The following is a 21,106-nucleotide window of genomic DNA, read 5'->3' as shown; positions in this document are numbered from 1 at the left end:
TGTGTTCTCGTCTCTGATAAATGATGCACGTCGAAAAATCATTTTTATCGTGCCCCGAACGGATCTTGCTGAAAGTTTTGTAACGTTGAGGAAATGCTGCTATCTTCAAACTGACTGTAGTTTAGACAGATGTACGGGGTGTCCCATTCGAAGTAAACTATACAGTTATTTCTTGACATACTTTTTTTTTTATAAAGATCTTTTCCAGATGGGTATACTTCTGATATTTTAGAGTGGCCTTTGGTTTTTTAAGTGGATCTATATATTTTAATGTAGTTAGAATACGTTTTTTTTTTTAATAATATAAGAATAGAAAAGATCAGATTTATTGAAACAATTACTTTTGTATCTTTCGTGTACCTAATCATCATAAGATGTCATTTTCGTAACAAAGTCAGTTTTATTTCGTACACTGTTTTCTATAATGAATAATGTAGAAGATAATTGCGTGGTCCGCTTCAAATAGGACACCCAGTATATTCTTTTTAAAAGTCAAATAAATATCCTTCGTATGGTCGTACATTTTCAAGGAAATAATTGTTGGGATTGATCCGGAACGCTTACGACATAATACGATGAAGCTCAAGTGTTTGACATACTTTTGCTTATGTTCAAATTCGAAAATATTCTAGACTGCATTATACAATTTTTGTTCGACGTTAATTAGTTGTGAACGACTGCAAAAAGTTAATAATAAGCTTAATAGATAGCAGATAAGTTAGCGTGTACTGTGCTCAATATTTCTCACAAGTGAAAACAGCCAGAATTGGTCAGACACATTGGCAACACGTATTCAAAAACACGCGTGTACGCATTCAGTAGATTCTTAATTACGCGCAGTTAAAAAGTGTAACTTTATACGACGATTCTCAATTTCGTCGTTATATGTATTATAATTCTCCCGTTTCGCGAGTAATTAGCAGTCAATTTCTCGATAATTGAGGTTTACTCTCGCTAATTGATTTTAACAGGCACGGTCGAGCATAATATTCCACGGTATTATCTTGACGATTATTAGCTAAACGTAACTTGTCTGTGTGTCGTTCGTTGTTCAATATTAATTGTCACTGTAAATGTTCACTGCAACTGACACACGAACATCGAAAATTTGTTAGCTTAACCTTTGGTGTTCGCAAAACCTTGGTACACTGATTTCACGATCGTCAGAGCATTACTAAGCCGCTTTCGATCCACGAAACAACACTTTGCGTCAACAATTCACGAGTTCTCGTTGTCTCGAGTTAATCACCCGTCCACTTGTACCAGGATGTTCACGCACGAACTTCTAAAATTCCAAGCGGATTGTGTCTCCTTCGCGCGACGTTCTAAGCGATCAAAGATTCCAAGTACGAGCACTTCTTCGATCTGCAGTGGAGCTCTTGACGTGCCCGGTTTTCACGAATAGGTACTTGGTTAGTTATTGTTAAATAGCACTTTCGTTCGAAAACTAACATAAAACATTCATTCAACTCGCGTCTTCCTAAGTAAACTTACATATCTTCATTTTATAATTGTCCTCAATAAGGTATAGTCTCAAAGAGAGATAAGATATTGTCTCAATAAGACAGTGTGCAAATCATTTCGATGTAAACGTAAATCTCGTCACAAAAAGGTTGATTTTATATTTCCAAATTACTTTTTCTTTTTCTCAATTGATTGCTGTGAACAATTTCATTGCTGTGAACAAATCAGATCTTTAGATTTCAATCAATTAAAATTATGCTCTCTGTGCTACTAGAATACAGAATAATGTGCTAGAATATAGCATAACATGTTATACAGGGTGTTTCCGAAATCATGGTACAAGTAGTCCCAAGGGTGATTCTACATGCAAAAACGAGTCTACAAATTTTCAAAGTTTGCAAATCTCTTACGTGGCTGCGCTCTTTATCGCAGCAATGCGTAGTACATTGACAATGAATTTACTTTGCACAGAAAAACGTTCAGTTCTCCCATCCGTGTCTCAAAAATGAAATTCCTTAAAAGGAGTGATTCCTGGGGTGATTTGAAGTAACTTTTTCCTTTGCGAAAATAAACTCCGCGGTTTCGTTAAGGAGTTATTAACGAAAACCGTGGACCAATCAGAGCGCCGCTGCAGCGGACGAATTCCAGCTCGACCAATGCCGACGCCACGCTGAGCGGACCCTGTCGCCATGTTGGTATCCGTGGGCGCTCTGATTAATCCTTGTTTTTCGTTAAGGAGTTATTAACGAAAACCGTGGACCAATCAGAGCGCCGCTGCAGCGGACGAATTCCAGCTCGACCAATGCCGACGCCACGCTGAGCGGGCCCTGTCGCCATGTTGGTATCCGTGAGCGCTCTGATTGGTCGTTGTTTTTCGTTAATAACTCGTTAACAAAGCCGCGGAGAATATTTTCGCAAAGGAAAAAATGACTCGAAATAACCTGAGGAATCACCCGAATCTCCTTTCGTAAGGAAGTACAACATTTTTGGGATACCCTGTGGAACCATTATATTCGTATATCATGTTGGTAACCGAGGCCCATTGGGGCAAAATAAAATCGGGAATCAAGAGCTCCCAGGGTCTAGGCTCGTGGCACGAATTTTTCGACGTGCACCAAACCCCGTTCGTGATAGTGAACCGGATAGTCGGCAAGTTGGTCTTTGTCTCCCCGTAAATCTCGTCGTTAACGAATCTCTTTTCAAGCATCGCGTCCATGAACGATCCGTTGAGTCCAGGTACGAGCAACTGCTCATGGACGTCCTGTAGAGAGGGTTGCACCAAGGAGCTGTACGATTGCACGCAAATACGTGTCAACTACAAGCTACCGACTAACGTGTCTGAGGATAGCGACGGACAGGTTGGGGGAGGCGGAGCGGTAGGAGCTGTTGAGGATGACGAAGACAGCTCGACAATGGGAAAATCGCGTTACGAGCGCTCTCTCAGGGAGTACGATTACGTGGAGGAGGACGACGACTTCGCCGAGGACGACGAAACTGGACTGCCGAAACCCTTCCCTACAGGTATAAGACGACGTCCGGGTGTGTCTGCGTCTCTCTTCGCATAAACCGAGTCCAAGCAAGCAACCGAACCCACACCACTTTAATTAAACTTTAATTAAAGCGTTGCTAAACCATACCTGAAAAACCGTCGAACTTCGAGCTCCCGTAACTCCGTGTCAAAAAATCTTTAAATATTCTGCCTATACAGTGAACTCTCGATATATGTCAGCACGGGTCTTGCCAGCGGTAGAGGGGATGATTCCGCGACGTTTATCATCCAGGCCTCGGCGACATATATAGAGAAAACACTGTACTCGTTTTAAAGGGTGAACTCTCTACCGTAGCATCCCTGAGCTCAATTCTTTTTCAAACTTTCATTTATTTCGATTTTTCTGTAGCCCTATAAGGCATTAATAAACTTTGATATAACGTGATATCTGGAAATCTGTGTCCTGGCGTCGTCATTTCGCACAAAAATTAGAGCTAAATTCGAGGGACCCAAAACCAAATATTTGATCATTTGGAAATCTATTTGGCCACAATTCGAGGCAGGACGAAACAGTTTCTGTTTGCTCTAATTCGCGAACATCAAAGAGGAAAGTTCTCTGAAGTGGAATTTCGCGGGAGGTAGAGCGGTGAACGATGTTACAGCAGCCATTACGATTGCGTTAGTCGAAAGCACTCGACACGTCCCCGCTAACGAAATATAATAGGAAGATTCCTCGGTGTTTAGATTAAGGAACCTTAATAACCGAGTCTCACTGTTTCTCTTCAACGTGTTTCCTGACCTCTTCCCTGTCTTCTCTCCCATTCCTGGCACACGTGAGAGACACCCTGACAACGTCCACTTTCTCTGATATGGAAATCTGTTCGCGGACACGGTCCGGACGATAACGAGGCGAAGTTCGCAGGTCTCATGGGCAACGACTCCGAGTGGTATTTCACCGGGGCCAAGCTGTTCCCGAACGTAAAAGGCTGTGGATACCCTCCAATGCTGAATTGCAGTATTTTCTACCGGCAGTACTCCATCATAGGGCAGAACTTTAGCTGTTACTACTCGAAAGTGGACCCCGGGATAGTCATCAGCGACCTCGACATGTGGCAGGTCTCGACGATTTTCTATGTCATCTTTGTCTCTCTAGCTGTTTCACATTCTGTGCCGTGCGTGGCCCGGAAGCTCGCGCACGTCCATGCGGGACGCGGCCGCACAACGTGCCCACGTGTGTAATTTAATTGGCTTTACTTTGCGTTTCACACTTACCTCGTGATACTCCCCGAGGGCGGAACCCCATCCTCCTGTTCCCTTCCCTAATTCGATCTACTGGTACGATGTTTCGGTACCTAATAGTCTGGCCAGTCACTTTTCAAACATTCGTCCGAACCAATACATCTCCCTCAAGAATTGGGAGCATCTATCGACTCCAGAGGAAAATTGGAAAATTGGCCAGGTGGAAAAACGTCTTTTACTTGAAAATTCCTAGGAGCTTTCGGGAAAGCCTAATGATTATTTTAAAAAGGGCCGGGAAATTCAGATACCCTAAGACACGAGCATTCTAGTCCCAGGATCTAACGCTTACCATGAATACAATGAATCGGTATTGTGCACGTGATGCCGGTGCTCCGGGGGAAAATTGGAAAACTGGCCAGGTGGAAAAACGTCTTTTACTTGAAAATTCCTAGGAGCTTTCGGGAAAGCCTAATTTTTAATTTCTAGTCCGAGCATCTAACGCTTACCATGAGTACAATAAATCGGTATTGTGTACGCGACGCCGGTTCTCCAGAGGAAAATTGGCAAGTTGTCCAGGTGGAGAATCGTGTTTTACTTAAAAATTGCTAGCTTTCGAACGAACCGAATGATTTTCGAAAAAGCTCTCGCTGACGATTTTGACGATCGTGTGCATTCTAGCCCAAGCATCTGACGCTTACCGTGAACACAAAAATCGGTTTGTGGCACGTGAGATTTCGGTGCGGGAGCACAGCTTCGAGAACGATCTGACGATCGTATCGATCAGGAAGGCTAAGAATCGAATCTCTCCGCACTGACGTGTCTTTTGGTTTCGAGCGTAACCGGGTTACCGTGTTCTAGACGTCGCCGATTTACGCCCATAGATCACGTACGTACACGAGTCACGCGAAAGTGGTCTCTACGGGTGTATATGTGCGTGTGCGTGTGTGTGTGTGTGTGTGTGTGTGTCTTCTGTACGAGTTTATTGTCGGCAGAAACGTCGGCCCGTGAATCGATACTGCAGCAGGTACCTATTGAGGTCATAGTGCATTATGCAACCAAAACCGTGTCTCCTCCGCCCGTAAATGGTTAAGTACGTAACAGTGCTCATTATTCACAGCGATCCGTATCTGCTTTAATTGGGACACATAGATTCCGAGTCGCGAGCCCGAAGAAGTAATTGACGAAGAATTGCTTCCCGGCCGCTCCGCTAAGGGGGGGGGAGAACCGAGCGCGACGATGGGGAGGCATTTAACTTTCGCAAACTTGTTAGCCCCGAAGCCTCTGCAACGAGTCGAAGGGAACGAAACTGAACAATTAACTGATGTCCACTGTCACAGATGTTCCTTTCCGGTACGAAGTTTGCCAATAACTTTATTTCAATGAATAATACCGGAGGGAGATATATTACATTAATTCTAAAAATTTGTTGAATTATGGTTAAAACTGCTTGTGAACAATTTATTCAGAAATTCTGTTGACCTTTGGTTTCGGAAACACAAAAACGTTAAATATAAAAATAAAAACAACGAAATCGACCGTTTGCAAAACAACAAAACTGAATTTGGCTATCAAGCTATTAAGAAAATTGTGAGTGGGAGTTCATTTGGTTTTTCGATTTTCGTAATTTGTACAGGGTATATACCAATTATACGTTTCGCAAAAATGGCTTTGGGAGAATAGCTGGTTTCAAGATATCTAGCTTGACATTTCAGCAAGTACTGCTAATGAGACGTATGTACTGATTTTCTAAAGAAACTTAATTTCACGTTTTATTCGGTGCGAATTGAAAACGAACCAAGTGAAAAGGGAGGAGCGAACGGGGAAATCGAAAAGCGGTAGCATCTCGACGTGGAAAACGATTTTCCGGTGGCGCGGGCAGAAGGCGTACTGAAATTCCGTTAGGTTTACGGAAACGTAGCCGTACGTTGCCGCGACGACGAACAATGCGTTTCAAGCCTGTTGTGTAAGCGGGCCCCGATGACGGAAACGGAAACCATCGTGCCCAATGAAACTCGTGCCGTTGCCCGGAAGAAAAGAAAACTCCCCTCGCTCCAGCGTTCTCCACCCTCGGAATTGAATCCAGCCCGGTTGGCTGGCTGGCTATTATATAGCTACGATAACATCAGGGATCCGCCGGAAATGCTTGCCACTCTATACGATACGTGTGTCAATTTTCGAAATTAACGCCGCCCTCGAGCTACGCTCTGACGGGCCGAAACTATATCGCGAAATGTTATTGGAAAAGTCAGTTTTCGTGCGGCGAACCACAGTCACTCGGAACAGATTCCATTCAAAATCTACCGAAAGCCCGTGTTCGAAAATGCATCAAGTTCTGTTTTCACGCGATGGATGCGTTCCCGAATAGTACAAAACGATTTGTGCAAAGATATATATTCTATCTATTGGAAAAATGGAAAGATTGGACCTAAAAATTCAGCAGGAATAATGCAACGAGGCGTATGAAAATTTGAATCGTAGAATAATATTAATCCTGTACATTTTATTTCACGAAGCTTGCACGCTTAATAAAAATTTTTTACGTAAAATATTTTATCATTTAGGAAGAATACAAAATGTCGCTGATCCATGAGAATTAGAAAAAGTAATGTCAGTTCCTCTGGAGAGTGAAAGAAAAGCCATTAATTTAGGAACGTTATTTTTCTTTGTAACTGAAATAATGAAAGAATATGATGAAAATAGTACTTCCACCCCCGGCAAGCACTCGTTGACTTCAGCAGAAGATACGCGAAAAGAGTGTCACTCGTGCTTCCAGCTGCATAATACATGAACGAATCTGCTCGAATTGGAAAAACAAGGTATTCTTAGAGTTGCGTATTGCGTTCATTGGTACAGAGTCGCAAAACTGTTGCCAGTAGATCGACCATGAGATATCCAATTCTGACACACCCGTTCCCGAAAAATGCCCGACCCGTTGGTTCCCACTTCTAGAAAGTAAGCAGCCCTTGGTGTAAGGGACAGGGCGGTTGGTTCCCGGAAAGAATACGTGCGACATGTTCCCCCAGGTGTACATGAATCTGGTGTACGCGATGGCGATTCCGATACCGTCTTTCATAATCTCGGTGATATACCTCACCATCGCCTACTTCAAGATCTACAACGAAGAGGTCCTCGTGGAAGAGGACGGAGGAGAGGATGATGGGAGCATCGGGGAACCGCCATTGACGAGCAGCGTCCTTACGCCCGGCAGCGAGGTTTTCAGGGAAGACCTAACAAGCTTCGGGTATCAGCTGCAAATCGCCATGGTCGACGACGTCAGCAGGGACAAGCTAGACGAGATATCCAACTCGTACTCCACTCAGGGGTAAGCGGTCAATTTCGACATCTTTCACGGTTTCGTATTTCACGACGATCCATCCTCACTTTGATCGTTTCGTATTCAACGTCAGACTGGCGATAAGCCCGATAGTTCATTCGACAATGTCCGAATAGACTATAGGCAAGATTGCTTTTACGCAAGCACTATGTACGTTGTGTTTCGGTAAGGAGGTTACGTACATTCTCAACACGTTCACTGCCATGTACGAATCCTAAAAACTCTCACAGAATTTACATGTTGCTGTCGGACGACTTGATAGCCTGCATAAGCAAAAATTGAGGGCGGTTGTAAATAAGGATTAACCCTTTGCACTCGAAGCTATTTTAATATTGCTATTATTATATTGCCCTTCTACGAAAATGGTGCAATTTACTCGTACAATACCGAAATGTTTAGTAATTTATTGAGTACAAATAAATTCGATAATGTAAAAAATATTTTGAATGATGCAGCCATTTTTAGTGGTGCCTTGCAGTCGCCGTTCGAGTGCTAAGGATTAAGAGAAGGTCCAGAAAAGTTGTGTGCACTCTCTAAATACAGTTACCGCCAGGATCAAAATAATTTAATTGACTCCTTGTGATAAAAATTAAATTCTATACCTTGTCGGAGAATAGTGACCGACGTGGCAGTCAACGTGTTAAAATTGATATTTATAGGGCCTTCTGATTTATGTGAACCGCTCAACTAGTTCCTAAATTATTATTGGAAAAAGTTATAGGAAAAAGTGTTTCTCAAAATCGAGCTATGTGTTTAGATAGATATGCAGTATGTCAGTGGAGATCATAGTACCAGCGACTGAGTGGTGACTCTACACGCTGAAATAAGTCGGAAAGAAGGAATAAAATTTTTTTGTTTCACGTCTCGTTTTCGAGAAAATCGAATTTGAAGATCCGTCGGGTTCGCGAGCCCTAGTAATTCCAGTAAGTAGAAACGGATGGTTATGGTCAGACACTCCGGCCGATTTCCGTACGTATAACAGCACGCGTGTCTATTACATTTTCAAACTCGATTTTCTGGAAAACGAGTCTGCTGTATTATTTATTATTATTTGTACAGAAAAATCAATTTATCCTTTGGTCGGTTATTTCTGACCGGTCGATATTTATTAATTAAAATAGGAATGAAAACATATTTTCCATGTTAATGGTTCTTTCAGGTATGAGGTTACAAATTTCATGTTTATTTGTAACAGTATAGTTGTCCACGGTATATTACGAAATATTAAAGAAAATAATGTTCCGCGTTAAAGCTGTACTTCCTGTAATATCGAACGCTAGAAAATCGTATACTTATCGCACATCGGCTGAGCATGCGAACTGGATTTTATATATTGGATACTAAAAACCAGGTGCTTCGCTCGTTACAAGTAATAACGTTACACCACGGCTAATGGCAAGCCGGGTTCAATCGAGCGAAAATAAGCGTAGTTAACGGGACACTTGGGTGGCTTTGAGTGGTGTTCACCTCGGCATCCGGAAAAGCACGTTATTCCACTGCGGGGCTTCCGGTCAATCCGCCAACAGAAAGACGCGAATTTAAAAGAATCATTCATTCCGACGGGGTAATTGTTTTAATGACGAAATTCTATTGCGCTCGAGCAATTTTCCCGGCGATTGACTTCTTCCACTAAAATGGATGTTAGTTTCAGCGATCCGGGGAGGGGCTGTCACGAATATTTTCAGACTTTTGCAAACTCTACTAGCTTCGATTAAACATAATCTCTGAAAGTCACTGCAATCACGAAAATTAGATAAATTAAATGATTTATGATATTAATTTTTACTTTACGCTTCTTGCGTTTCGCAGACCGTAACAGGAGGTTACACTCGATCTGGTAACGTAAAAATTGATTTTTAATTGTGAATCATTACTTCTGTCATGCAGATGACATGGAAGACAAACATGTTAAAAATTATACAAAATGTATTTGATACTTTTTTAAGGTCCCTTTCATACGTGTGGCTATATTTAATATTTAATGTGAACATTGTTACTAATAATTGTGACGCATGCTTTCATGTTCATTTCACGGGCAGGCGCACTCACTATAATATATATAAAATTAAGTAGTAATTAGACTGCGGACTTACGCACGATGAATAATTGAAATACAGATCTGTGATGACATTAGAGAAATTTCGAAATATTGTTTTACTATTTCCGCGTTTCTGAAATTATTAAAAGAAAATCGATTTTTGCTGAATTTCTGTTCTTCACAATTAAAAAAATGTTTATTTTGCATAAAGATTCGCAGTCGAGCGATAATACAGAAAGAAATACGCATTCATATTTAATCCATTAAATGAAAAAGTTAATAAATAATCTAAAAACGAGTGATAAGATTGTTGATAAACCTGGTTTAGTTAGTATGCATATTTAAAATTGATATTTTAAATGAATATTTCTTTAAATCATCGTTGCAAATTTAAATGGTGTGTATGATCATACGCGTACAGTGCCTACTGCAGGATACATGAGAACTGTAAAACCATCCAAGCATGTGTGCTACTCAAGCAAACGCAAGCTGAGGCGCTGTTTACTAGCTCGCGAGGTGAAGTTTCGTTTTCCAGGTAATGACAGGTGAAAATAGAACATTTAATTTCCAGCTCGAGCTGTTTGAACCTCGGTCAGCTGAGCGCTGGGTCACACGTATGCATACACACAGCCAAAAAACAAAGGGTGCTGACCCCAACGTCGACCACTCCTTGAATGCTCTGCTGCCATATTTTCGCCGCATTTAACGTATTTTTGCTTTCTCGCCGATTATGCTCTGCAGACTTGTCCTGAATAATTTTTTTAATGCAATGCAACATCGTCACGAATGCGAAAGAGTTTGATTATAAAGTAATGTGGAGCACTTATAAATTGAAACGAAATACGGTGGCGATTTATGCGTAATTTTGCCAAATTAATTCCAATTTTAACGATAATCAGTTACGTTTCTGTAAAGTGTAATAATTACTGTAATAATCACTCATACCTGATACTTCTGATTATTGAAACAGTAGTTCATGACAACGTGTCAGCCAACATGACTGACACGTATGCATAGTTGGTATATTTCTGGTTGGAATAAATAAGCTAAAATTGCGCATAAATTTACCAGATTGCATAAAGGTAAGTGCGCACGCTGTTCCCAGCGAAAATAAAGGAAAAAAATACGATAAATGTAGCGAAAAAATTGCGGCAAGGCGCTCAAGGAAACGACCGTAGCCGGGGGCATCACCCTTTGTTTTCTTTTTTCGACTGTGTATGTGCATACGTGTGACCGAGCACTCAGCTGACTGCGGTTTCAAGCAGAGCACGCGGTTAGTCCAATTTCCAACCGCTGATATCTGAAGCGGGGCTCGAAAAAATATTGGCAAACTACACTTCCAATTTTCAATTTTCGAAAAACAGTCGAGATTTAAACTGTTATGATTCTGTGAAAAAGCATCGTACAACTATAAATCCGAACCCATTTTAAAGCCTCAAGTACTTCGCAGTTCAGCAGTGTAAAACTAAAAAATTCACCCCTTTGATGCGAGCACAGACAGAACATTTCAATATTAATTTATACGTGAAGTTTGGAGTTGAAATCAACAATTTTTGGTTTACAATTCCATGAATCCCTTGCCACGTAACATTCCATTTCAATATAAATAAAATTGCCTTCTCTATATTTGTCTATATCCTCCATATTTAAGCAATAAATTGACTCGTTCCGTTTAAATATAAATAAAATTTCCTTCTCTATATTTCTCTATATTTAAGCAATAAATTGGCTCATTCCGTTTAAATATAAATCAAATTTCCTTCTCTATATTTCTCTGTATTCTCTATATTTAAGCAATAAATTGACTCATTCCATTTAAATATAAATCAAATTTCCTTCTCTATATTTCTCTATATTGAAGCAATAAATTGACTCATTCCGTTTAAATATAAATCAAATTTCCTTCTCTATATTTCTCTATATTCTTTATATTTAAGCAATAAATTGACTCATTCCATTTAAATATAAATAAAATTTCCTTCTCTATATTTCTCTATATTCTTTATATTTAAGCAATAAATTGACTCATTCCATTTAAATATAAATAAAATTTCCTTCTCTATATTTCTCTATATTCTCTATATTTAAGCAATAAATTGACTCATTCCGTTTAAATATAAATCAAATTTCCTTCTCTATATTTCTCTATATTTAAGCAATAAATTGACTCATTCCGTTTAAATATAAATCAAATTTCCTTCTCTATATTTCTCTATATTGAAGCAATAAATTGACTCATTCCGTTTAAATATAAATAAAATTTCCTTCTCTATATTTCTCTATATTGAAGCAATAAATTGACTCATTCCGTTTAAATATAAATCAAATTTCCTTCTCTATATTTCTCTATATTGAAGCAATAAATTGACTCATTCCGTTTAAATATAAATAAAATTTCCTTCTCTATATTTCTCTATATTGAAGCAATAAATTGACTCATTCCGTTTAAATATAAATAAAATTTCCTTCTCTATATTTCTCTATATTTAAGCAATAAATTGACTCATTCCATTTAAATATAAATTAAAAATTCATTCTATTGTTCTCTGCATATACGCATTAAATTGACAACAGATATACGACCGATATAACTGTGCTTTCTCTGTTAGCTCATTATTATTAGAAACAACTCCTAATCGCGGCTACGGAAAGGGGCCAATCGTATGCACTTCTGGTGTCGCGGTGCGCATACTTCGGCGTTCACGTTGATAGTTCGCCAAATTACCGTTCGCAATGCTATGCCAGCGGTAAGCTGCCTATAGCAGGGTAACTCGATTAATCGAAGAAACACTGACCTCGATCACTTTCGCGCATTCCGCGAAAGATGTAGGTCTGTCATCGTCGCGGCCGCTAGTCGGCAAGTAAAAAGCCGAATCCATTCCCATGGTATCTCGCTCGCTATCGATCCGATCATCGTAAAACCAATGGCCGGGGGATTCTGTCGCCGGCAACACAAAACCCGTTCCTCCGGTTGCATCCGAGGCATCGAATGGGAAGATCGAGGTCCGCGGGCATCGGGAGCGGCCTTTGTGCGCGCGGGCACGGTTGAAAGAGATCGAGAGAGAGTGAGAGAGCGGGAGAGCGTGTGTCGCAGATTGTGTATAAATATCGCAGGCCGGCCTACACGCTCGCCAAAGCGTCGATATCGGATGATTATGCGGTCAATTTCACCGGTGGCCCGCGACAAACCGAAGATATCCGATGACCCGGCTGCGCAAACACTGCGGCGTGCGCGCGGAATTCGATTAGCTCCGTAGCCCCTATCGAATCGGATCTATGGCTTCGAGATTTCCTGACCGGCGATCGACCAGCTTACCTCGTACACGATTTAATCCTTGTGTGCGACACTCTTTTCCGCCGCATGTTGCGCTGCTCGTTTCACAGTGTTGCGCGTGCCCTACACTCCCGAGTTCGCTGTGAATTTAGGCGACGATGAAGTTCCCCGCGCAATTATTTTCCGAACTATAGCTCGGTGTAAAAAGTATTTCAAATGAAATTTACCCTGTTTCGCGGGGAGACGTCTTACGGTAATCCTCTCTAGGTGAAATGATCTTGAATGACCTTGGGAGAAGTGTTATAGGTCGGTGAATTCGTCTCGGGATTGGCTACAAGCTAACCTAAATAAGAAGATACAGTTCTGTGGAAAAGGGAACAGAGGTCACCTTGAAACCTCGGAAGTACGTCCAGCATTTATGACTACCGTAAGATGTCTCCCCGCGCAACAGAGTAAGTTTTATTTGAAATAGTTTTTACGGCGAGCTATAGTTTGGGACGTAATTGCGTGCGAAACTTCAAATAGGACACCCTGTACAGGTCACTCGAGAGAAGTTAAACCGTTACGAAGTTTTACGCAAAAGGAGAAAAGACCGATTGTTGGGCGACATCAAGGGCGACACGATAGTACACTTACAGTGACTCCCGTAATTGTGCAAACACCCTTTGACCCCCGGACGGCGAATCATTCTTATAACTGTAGAGAGTGGCTCTGGTAACTGGGCCAGACTATAGCTTCGTTGCTTTCGCAGACCGAGAAAAAATTGTGGAGGAAAATTTTGCATTGTTTAGCTAGCTTTGTCGTCGAGTGGTGCGAGGTTTTACATCGGCGCGGTTGCAAATTTTTTTAAATAAAATTCAACGTTTAACTTTGTGACATAGCAGTGACACGTCGTTTCAATGTTAGTGGATCTTGAATAAAATTTGAAATATCTCAGGAAATATTTCCTTTTTCATCTTTTAGGACTAACGTTAAGGTTATGAAGAGGATCGAACGGTAGAATGAAGCGGACAGAAATTGAATGCAACCGGGCTGCATGGGACGCGTTCAAATGCCTTTGCTCGTGGCAATTCGAACGCAGAATAATGACGTTACCTCGGAAACTTCGCGGCGCTTCGACCTGTTTGCACTCTCTCAGAATTTAACGTGTTCCAGTAATTGTCTCGCACGGTTAATGGGAAAATTTCCTGTACCCTCTCGCAATTGTACCCACAATTCATTCGGTGACTTGTTTGAATGCCGCATAAATAGGCAAAACGTTTTTCTTATTGTCAGAACTGACATTCAGGTGGAGCATCCTCAAAACATACGATTAGAAACGGAGGAGTGGTTTTTGGAGCAAATTTGTTTAGACTGTGCACTCATTTTGCCGATTAACACGTTCACTGCCACGTCACCCATATGACGGAATTATTTGTGCAAAAATGAATTTTTGCAATGCATTTTTAAAATGAATTTTTACGTTGATATATTCATTGTGTCAAATTTTATTAGTATCTGTAACATACAAGAGGAGGACTACTCGGTATCATACATTCAATTTTTTTCAATGTTTATTTCATTAAATATCTTACTTTGATTTTATGGAATTTTGGGGGTCTCTAGTTTGGCGATCAAAGTGTTAAACGCTGGCTCGGTTTATGGCATGCTAATCCACGGGGCACACTGTTTCCATTGGAAATGATTTCGCTGGTACAATGGGCAGGGGTGGTTCCAGTGTCGATGTGTCGCGAGGACAGGAAGCATTTTCCCTGACATCGAAATGACGGTGGTAACATCATAACGTCACTGCGTTACGAGAAATTCAATACTCGATCGGCAACGGAACAGAATGGGCGAACGGATACATGGTCGCGGTCTATCGCGGATCAATTCGAGACCCCTGTCCACCTATCGCGAGGCAAGTTTTCATTTGTGCGACAACTGCACGGTGCGCTTCGCGCATTACCTCGTGTCGATTTTCATCGCGGTCCCGAAACGACGCGTCGGGAAACATTCGCTGGTCGTTCCGTTTCGAACCCCCGCCGCTTTTATTACCCCGAACGACGGAAGTTTGCGTTTTAAAATGATAAGTGGACGTTCCCGAAGTTCCGAGGAACGTTCCGTCCTCGAAATTGGATATTGGCTCTCGAAATACATCGAAATTTCATATAGTCCGTTAATGTTCCTTCTCGTGCAACGAGTATCTCCATCTTTCCCTTATTCGAGATACTCTAAAAAGCGAATGCATTAACTGAAGGGATGATACTGTTTTCTCGAATTCAATACTACCAATAACGCGACCCGAATCAATTGTCACAGGCTGTTTTGTTCGATACCGAACAATATAATTATTGTTGTCAAGAGGAGCTGATTATTTGGCACAATAACAATAAATACCTCGAATAAATGGCATTCGGTTCGATAAGAGCCATTCAAACAAATCAACTGCAGCCGTAATTGTCATATCAATCTTCATTTCTGGGTATAATTAAGAGATTCGTAGGTCCACAATTAACAATATCGGAAGCTTTTATATTTCACTTGGACCTTCCACATTGGTACCTGAATAGATAATCATTGACGGGATTAGCAATAGCGAAACCATTTGTGCATAACTTCGAAAATTCGAACAATATATTTTTCTTCGCAACATATCCAACTTTCGATGTTGTTCTCGCGTCGCTTATGGTCGCTCGAGTCACCGATCAGTTCTCGGCGTTGCTCGAGAAATTATAGAACTATAAAATTACTTAGGTCGCGAAAACACGAAAAGTTCCAGCAGCCGGAGATAGAAAACTTTATTCGCCAGACTACCGGTCGCCAAAGTTTTTCCCGTGCTATGCCATAAATGAGAAATACCTCGACTCGGGAAAAGAATTATACAGAAACCCCTCGAACAACAGCCGTTACTTACACTTTTCGGCTCGGGTATGAAAAAGTTATCGAAAACTCGTGATGAAAATACTAGAGTACCGCTTCGACTCCCGTTCGTTTTAATCGTATTTTTTAAAATTTCTTGCGAGAAAAAGAAAACGTTTCTACCAATGGCTGACTTCAGTCACAGTGCCGAAATAAAATTGTTAATTCGTATCAGCTTAATCCGACGATAATATTTAGTAACAATTTCTGTGTTATCCAGTGAAATATGTCCAACAGTTTATGGAATTTAAACAGTTCTTGTACTTTGTACTCCTTTTGTATTTAAAATACAGTAAATGCTATAAAAATAATACTATGAATACTATAAACAATACTATAAATGTAATTTACTACAATTTTATTCTACAGTCAAACGACAAACATTTATTGTATACTTATGCCTTATCTTTTTATGTGGAAATTTATCCCACTTGTCTTATCAAATTAAATAATCAAATAATTGTTCAGTAAATATTGAGTTAACGGAATGAGTTTTTCTGGAACACTTTGGAAATTAAAGTTTTAAGTGAAAATACTTTTGTTCGGTATTAAAAAATTGAAATAAAAATGGACGAGAAACAAGAAACATGTGTGCTCTAAAACAACTAAACATCTGTTACGTGTGTAGCAGCTGTTTGACCATGACAAGAGACATGGTGTCTAGCAAAGTCGCCCTTGAAGAAAAGGAGAACGCCATGGCGTCTCGCAGTCTGTGACGGAACTGCGGTGTTTCTACAGGCTCTCTCAAAACAAGTAGTCAATAAATTACTACGTCTTCTTTACAACAATAAGTACAATGATTCCTGAGAACTTCTTTCTTTCTAATAATATTATTTTATTGAAATATAAATTTGCACCGATTGCAAGAAATGGATTCCAAATAGAAATTTCTTCCTTCACTAATTTTGGTAGATCCAAAATAATATATATTGACCACTAATGTTACTTGAATCGTCAAAGTTGTCCATCATCCCAACTTTGAACTTTAAACTGTTCGAACAATCGTTTCCATAAATTGGAACTAAGGCAACCTTTTAAAACCGTAAATTAGATATTCATTGAATTAATTCTAATTTAACAAACAGCAAACACTCATCATGAAGAATTCGATGGTGGACACTTCAATATTGACATAAAGAGAGAACTAATTTTTAGATATTACTTCAATGCGTTAGAAAACGATCCTCCGACTGAACAAAAATCAAGATGGTGCTGCTTTTGAACAAACCGGACGAAACCGATCGATATTCAATTTAGAAACTGCATGATAGAAAAGAACGTGGAAGATTATTGTTTCCGTTCGCATACCTTGCACACCTTTTTACAATTCCGCTCCATTCCGGCGTTCTATGTGCATAGTGTACACATTAGCAATTGTTTAGCCGGGTCAGGTGTATTTGCTGTATCGAATATTGTAAGCATACAGGGTGAATATTTAATAAAGTGTAACATTGTGCCCGGTTTATTGTCGAAGGTTGCGCTTTTAGAAGCGGAGTAGAATAGAGGGAGCCCGCTTCAGGTTTATTGTTGGCTGTTCCATTTTATTGAGAAAGTGGAATCGCGGGGAAAGGAGCCCATCGAACAAAGCAGGAAAAGATAATGGCGTTGTCGGCTTGCCAAAAACTGCTGCCGGTGCTTTCAAGTGGTCGTTTCCTTGAGGGGACTTCACGGTTAAACGGGTTGTCGTGCAAACAGTGTGAACAATAAAATCGAAACGTACAAATAAATCTTTGGAAATGCTTACACGTGTCGGAAACCAATTAACTTCTATGCGTAGTAAGTACGCGACACGGTGTTCACGTTTTGAACAATATTTGGCGTCTTCTTGTTAACTAAGTGTACTATATAATTATTTGGTACATCTTACACAATAAGGAACTAAAAGAAATTGAGTTACCTTGTCGAGTGTTACGAGGTGCAAGCAAAGTCTCGTAACGTTATTAAAGTTACCACATAAAAATATTCGAATGTTCTTAATATTCGCGGAACGTGATGTTTACAGCTTGCAACGTATCGGTTTGATATTTTATACCGTTAGGCATACGTGTTCCTTTCTATAAATGAACAATGACATTTCCCATCTAATCTTTATAGCAGATCACAGATATCTAAGCCAATGTCCACTCGACAATAGCAAACGCTATATGTGTGTACGTTTTCGTTAGATATGAATCCACCTTTGTATGGGATGCGTGAGGCTAAGCAAGGACACGAGCATCGATTCTGGCCTAACCCCCACCGCCATGGTCTTGTTAACTCGAACGACCCATATTGTTTTTATCTCAAAACCGCCTTTCATACCAATCCGAATATCCTGTCACTATTTTCTCGTCACATTCTGCAACATTATAGAATAACCTCGCGAGCACGACCCCAACCTCCATAACAAAATGCAAAGACGATTAATAATTCCTATTGAAAGTTATTTAATACAAAAATAGTTCGCACTCCCTTGCGTGACAAACCAGTCAAATTTCTGATATTCGTGATCCTTAAAATGGTGGTGTTAATACACAAAATTGCTCGTTAGTGTTGCGCGATCGATAGTGCTGTCCCCGTTGGGCTTTAGAGCGGCCTTCTGGGAACTTTCTTGTAACTCCGTTTTATATCACACTTCTCTGGTTAATATAGATTCGCATAGATTTATTCGATCAACGTGAACTCTCATTTTATTCACATTCGTTCCCAGACGACGTTCCCAAAGAATGTCGAACACCGTGTCAGGAGTCTGGACGTCGGTAGTCGAATAAACAATCGATGCTGCCTACAATTTTCATGATTTTCGACACCGAACGACGTGTGTACACTTTGATCAATAACACCCTGCCGCTTCGCGGTGGATTGGTTTCGATGCGAGCGGCAAGTAGAGCATGCGCCTGATAAACATTAAGGCATCTGGTGTTGCCGCTTCAACTACAAATATAGTAATCGTTTCATATCCCAGCTGCTGTCCCGATCCCTGCTTGCTCCCGTTTCTTCCATTGATTTCATTCGGGAGGCGGTCAGATCCATTTTAATTATGAAATCACTTCGAATTAGGAGCTTATAAAGTAATTATTTTCGAATATAATTATAATTATGGGCAATTGCTGTTGCCCTTAAATATCTACTATATTGCGGACTTTTATGCAAAGTAAAAGCTATTTGTATCAAAAAGTATGAATCGCACAGAAATTTCTTTCTTCCTTCAATGATTTTGATAAGCTAGGAATAATGTAAATAGGAATCAATGAAATTTTGCAACCAAGTATAAAGTTAACGTTGCTTTAAGATCTCCCACAGCTTTATTTATAAGTTCTTTTCAATATTCTTATAAAGGTATTTCTAATGTAACATTTCAATTTAATTAGGTAAATGAATGTTTTAGTAATTTTGGTCAAAATAGACCCGGACTCCGCCGTCGAAGATTTGCTATATTATACACCTACATAGTATGTACATTATTTAGTGAATCATTGAAATTAATATGACACATTTCCTACCAATATTTATTTCAGTAACAGCCATTACAGTTACAATATTATACTAAATATAAACTATTTACTGGTAAAATATGAAAGAAAAAATGATCGCAGTACTATCCGACTATTGTGTTATGTGTTATAAATAAGGACAACAAGCAGAGAATTGACTCGATATTTTTTAGGTGATGTGTTAAAAATCGCTGAAAACGCGTATAAAAGCGATAATTCGAGGCCCGGGCAACTTCTTCCCCTCTATCGCTTCACGACTCCCACCACCAATGTTCCCCCACTATCAACTGTTTCGTATTCCCCTTACCGTGCTTTTTCTCGCGTCCTCGCATGACTGCGAGCGTGTGCATGTACATCCCCACTCCACAGAAGTTAGGTGGGGAGAATAAGGAGAAGGGGGAGGAGTCGTCCGTGGCTCGCGAGCCGCAGGTTGCCCAGGCCTGTCCTAAAGTGTCATCCACGTCACACACGATATCCCCGAATATTTTTTAGCATACTTTGTACTATAAAGTTCTCCGAACAGCGAAAATTGTCACGCCCTATTGACCAGCATCGATACGCTTGTTCCAGAAACTCGAGCAAGCCGATGACGACGAGTATCTCAACTCTTCCTGGGCCGACGGCGGCAGTCTGAAGCGGCACTTTCAAGGTCTGAACAACATCTCGTGGAAACCGCACTAAAGTCACCCAAGAACGGGAACGAGAGGAAACGGAGGAACGGAGAAGTTGAAGAGAGCAAGATAGAATCGAGTAGGGGAAGAAGAAGAAGAAGAAGAAGAAGAAGAAGAAAAGGGGATAAGGTTCTACGGAGCCTATTAAAGTTACCGAACAGCCAATATTCTCTCAGCAACTAACAAGAAGAACGAAGGGGGAGGGGGCGGGCGATCAAGGAAACCCAAGAATTATAGTAAACCGCGAACTCTAGAAAACTAACGTAGCTACAGGAATTATCACGGACTGAACCAGAGATAGAACACGATGCTCAAAACGGCATGTACACATGCGTTAAAACGGGCGTCGATTTGCGTCCAATAAAAGTCCAGAACCGGCGTCGTTCTCTCCTCGAGCAGACAACCGGGTATAACGAAGACCGAGAAGTGATCCAGAGAGTGTCATCCGAACGAACAAAAAACTAGTGTTTAAAAGATATAGAGAGAGAGAGAGAGAGAGAGAGAAAAAACAAAGAAATGCCGCACACCGCTGTCGCATAACTGTCCCCGTACGCGCGCTAATTATCATCCATAGAGATAAACGATATTTTGTGACAGACTTTTTTCTACTCGATAACCGCCCGTGCTACACGACCGTCTTTGAATGGCGAGAACAACCCCCGAGGAGTTCCGCCGATCGATCAAATCCGTCGAGGACTCGCTCGTCCATCCTGACCGATCGAACCGATCGGCTCGTATGGCGGGGATCCGAACAGGAAATATTGTATTCAGATTCGTTGCCGATATTCCCGATGCCAGATTCTCGGTGGTCTCCTGACAAAGGGTGCTAACATCGAGAGGGAGGAGAATCTCATTCGAAAGACCCACCCCGTAACTGCGTAACTGCGCTGCTCGACGCCTCGAAACGCGCGCAATCGAGCGGGCGAATTCGGAAACGCTTTTTTCTTTTCGGAATTGTTCTAACGAAGGGGAACGTTCGAAACAGGGGTTTAAACATTGTACGTTGCCGGGAGAAAAGAAAAGGAAAAACTGAGAAAAAAAAACACGATGAAACTCGCTTTACGTCCACGCGAAACGCTGTCCACGATCATCGGAGAGACGTATAAGATTGGCTGACCGCGAGCGAGACCCGAGAACGATGACGCGCGATGACACCCTGTGCAACAGAGCTCCTAGACAACGGTCGTACCGCCTCTGTAATCTCGCAAATTTTCGGCCCGTTT

General features: G+C 40.9%; 1 protein-coding gene across 2 annotated transcripts in view; it reads left to right on the top strand.

Annotated features, from left to right (window-relative positions):
* Positions 1–20,377, top strand: part of LOC143362224 (protein tipE-like) — a 34,816-nt gene extending 14,439 nt beyond the window's left edge. Inside the window, exons 3-6 of one of the 2 annotated variants that reach the window (XM_076802206.1) lie at positions 2,701–2,985; positions 3,876–4,069; positions 7,216–7,514; positions 19,783–20,377. In XM_076802206.1, the coding sequence (XP_076658321.1) occupies positions 2,701–2,985; positions 3,876–4,069; positions 7,216–7,514; positions 19,783–19,846 (842 nt within the window). In that variant the 3' untranslated portion in view covers positions 19,847–20,377. Of the gene's footprint in view, positions 1–2,668; positions 2,986–3,875; positions 4,070–7,215; positions 7,515–19,782 lie in introns of both variants that reach the window. The other variant, XM_076802207.1, reaches the window with a different exon arrangement.
* Positions 20,378–21,106: the final 729 nt, after the last annotated feature.

This window comes from Halictus rubicundus, chromosome 16 (assembly GCF_050948215.1).
Source record: "Halictus rubicundus isolate RS-2024b chromosome 16, iyHalRubi1_principal, whole genome shotgun sequence".
NCBI classification, from domain to species: domain Eukaryota; kingdom Metazoa; phylum Arthropoda; class Insecta; order Hymenoptera; family Halictidae; genus Halictus; species Halictus rubicundus.
Note: the sequence above shows the minus strand (reverse complement) of the source record. Positions and strands in the feature narration are given on the sequence as shown.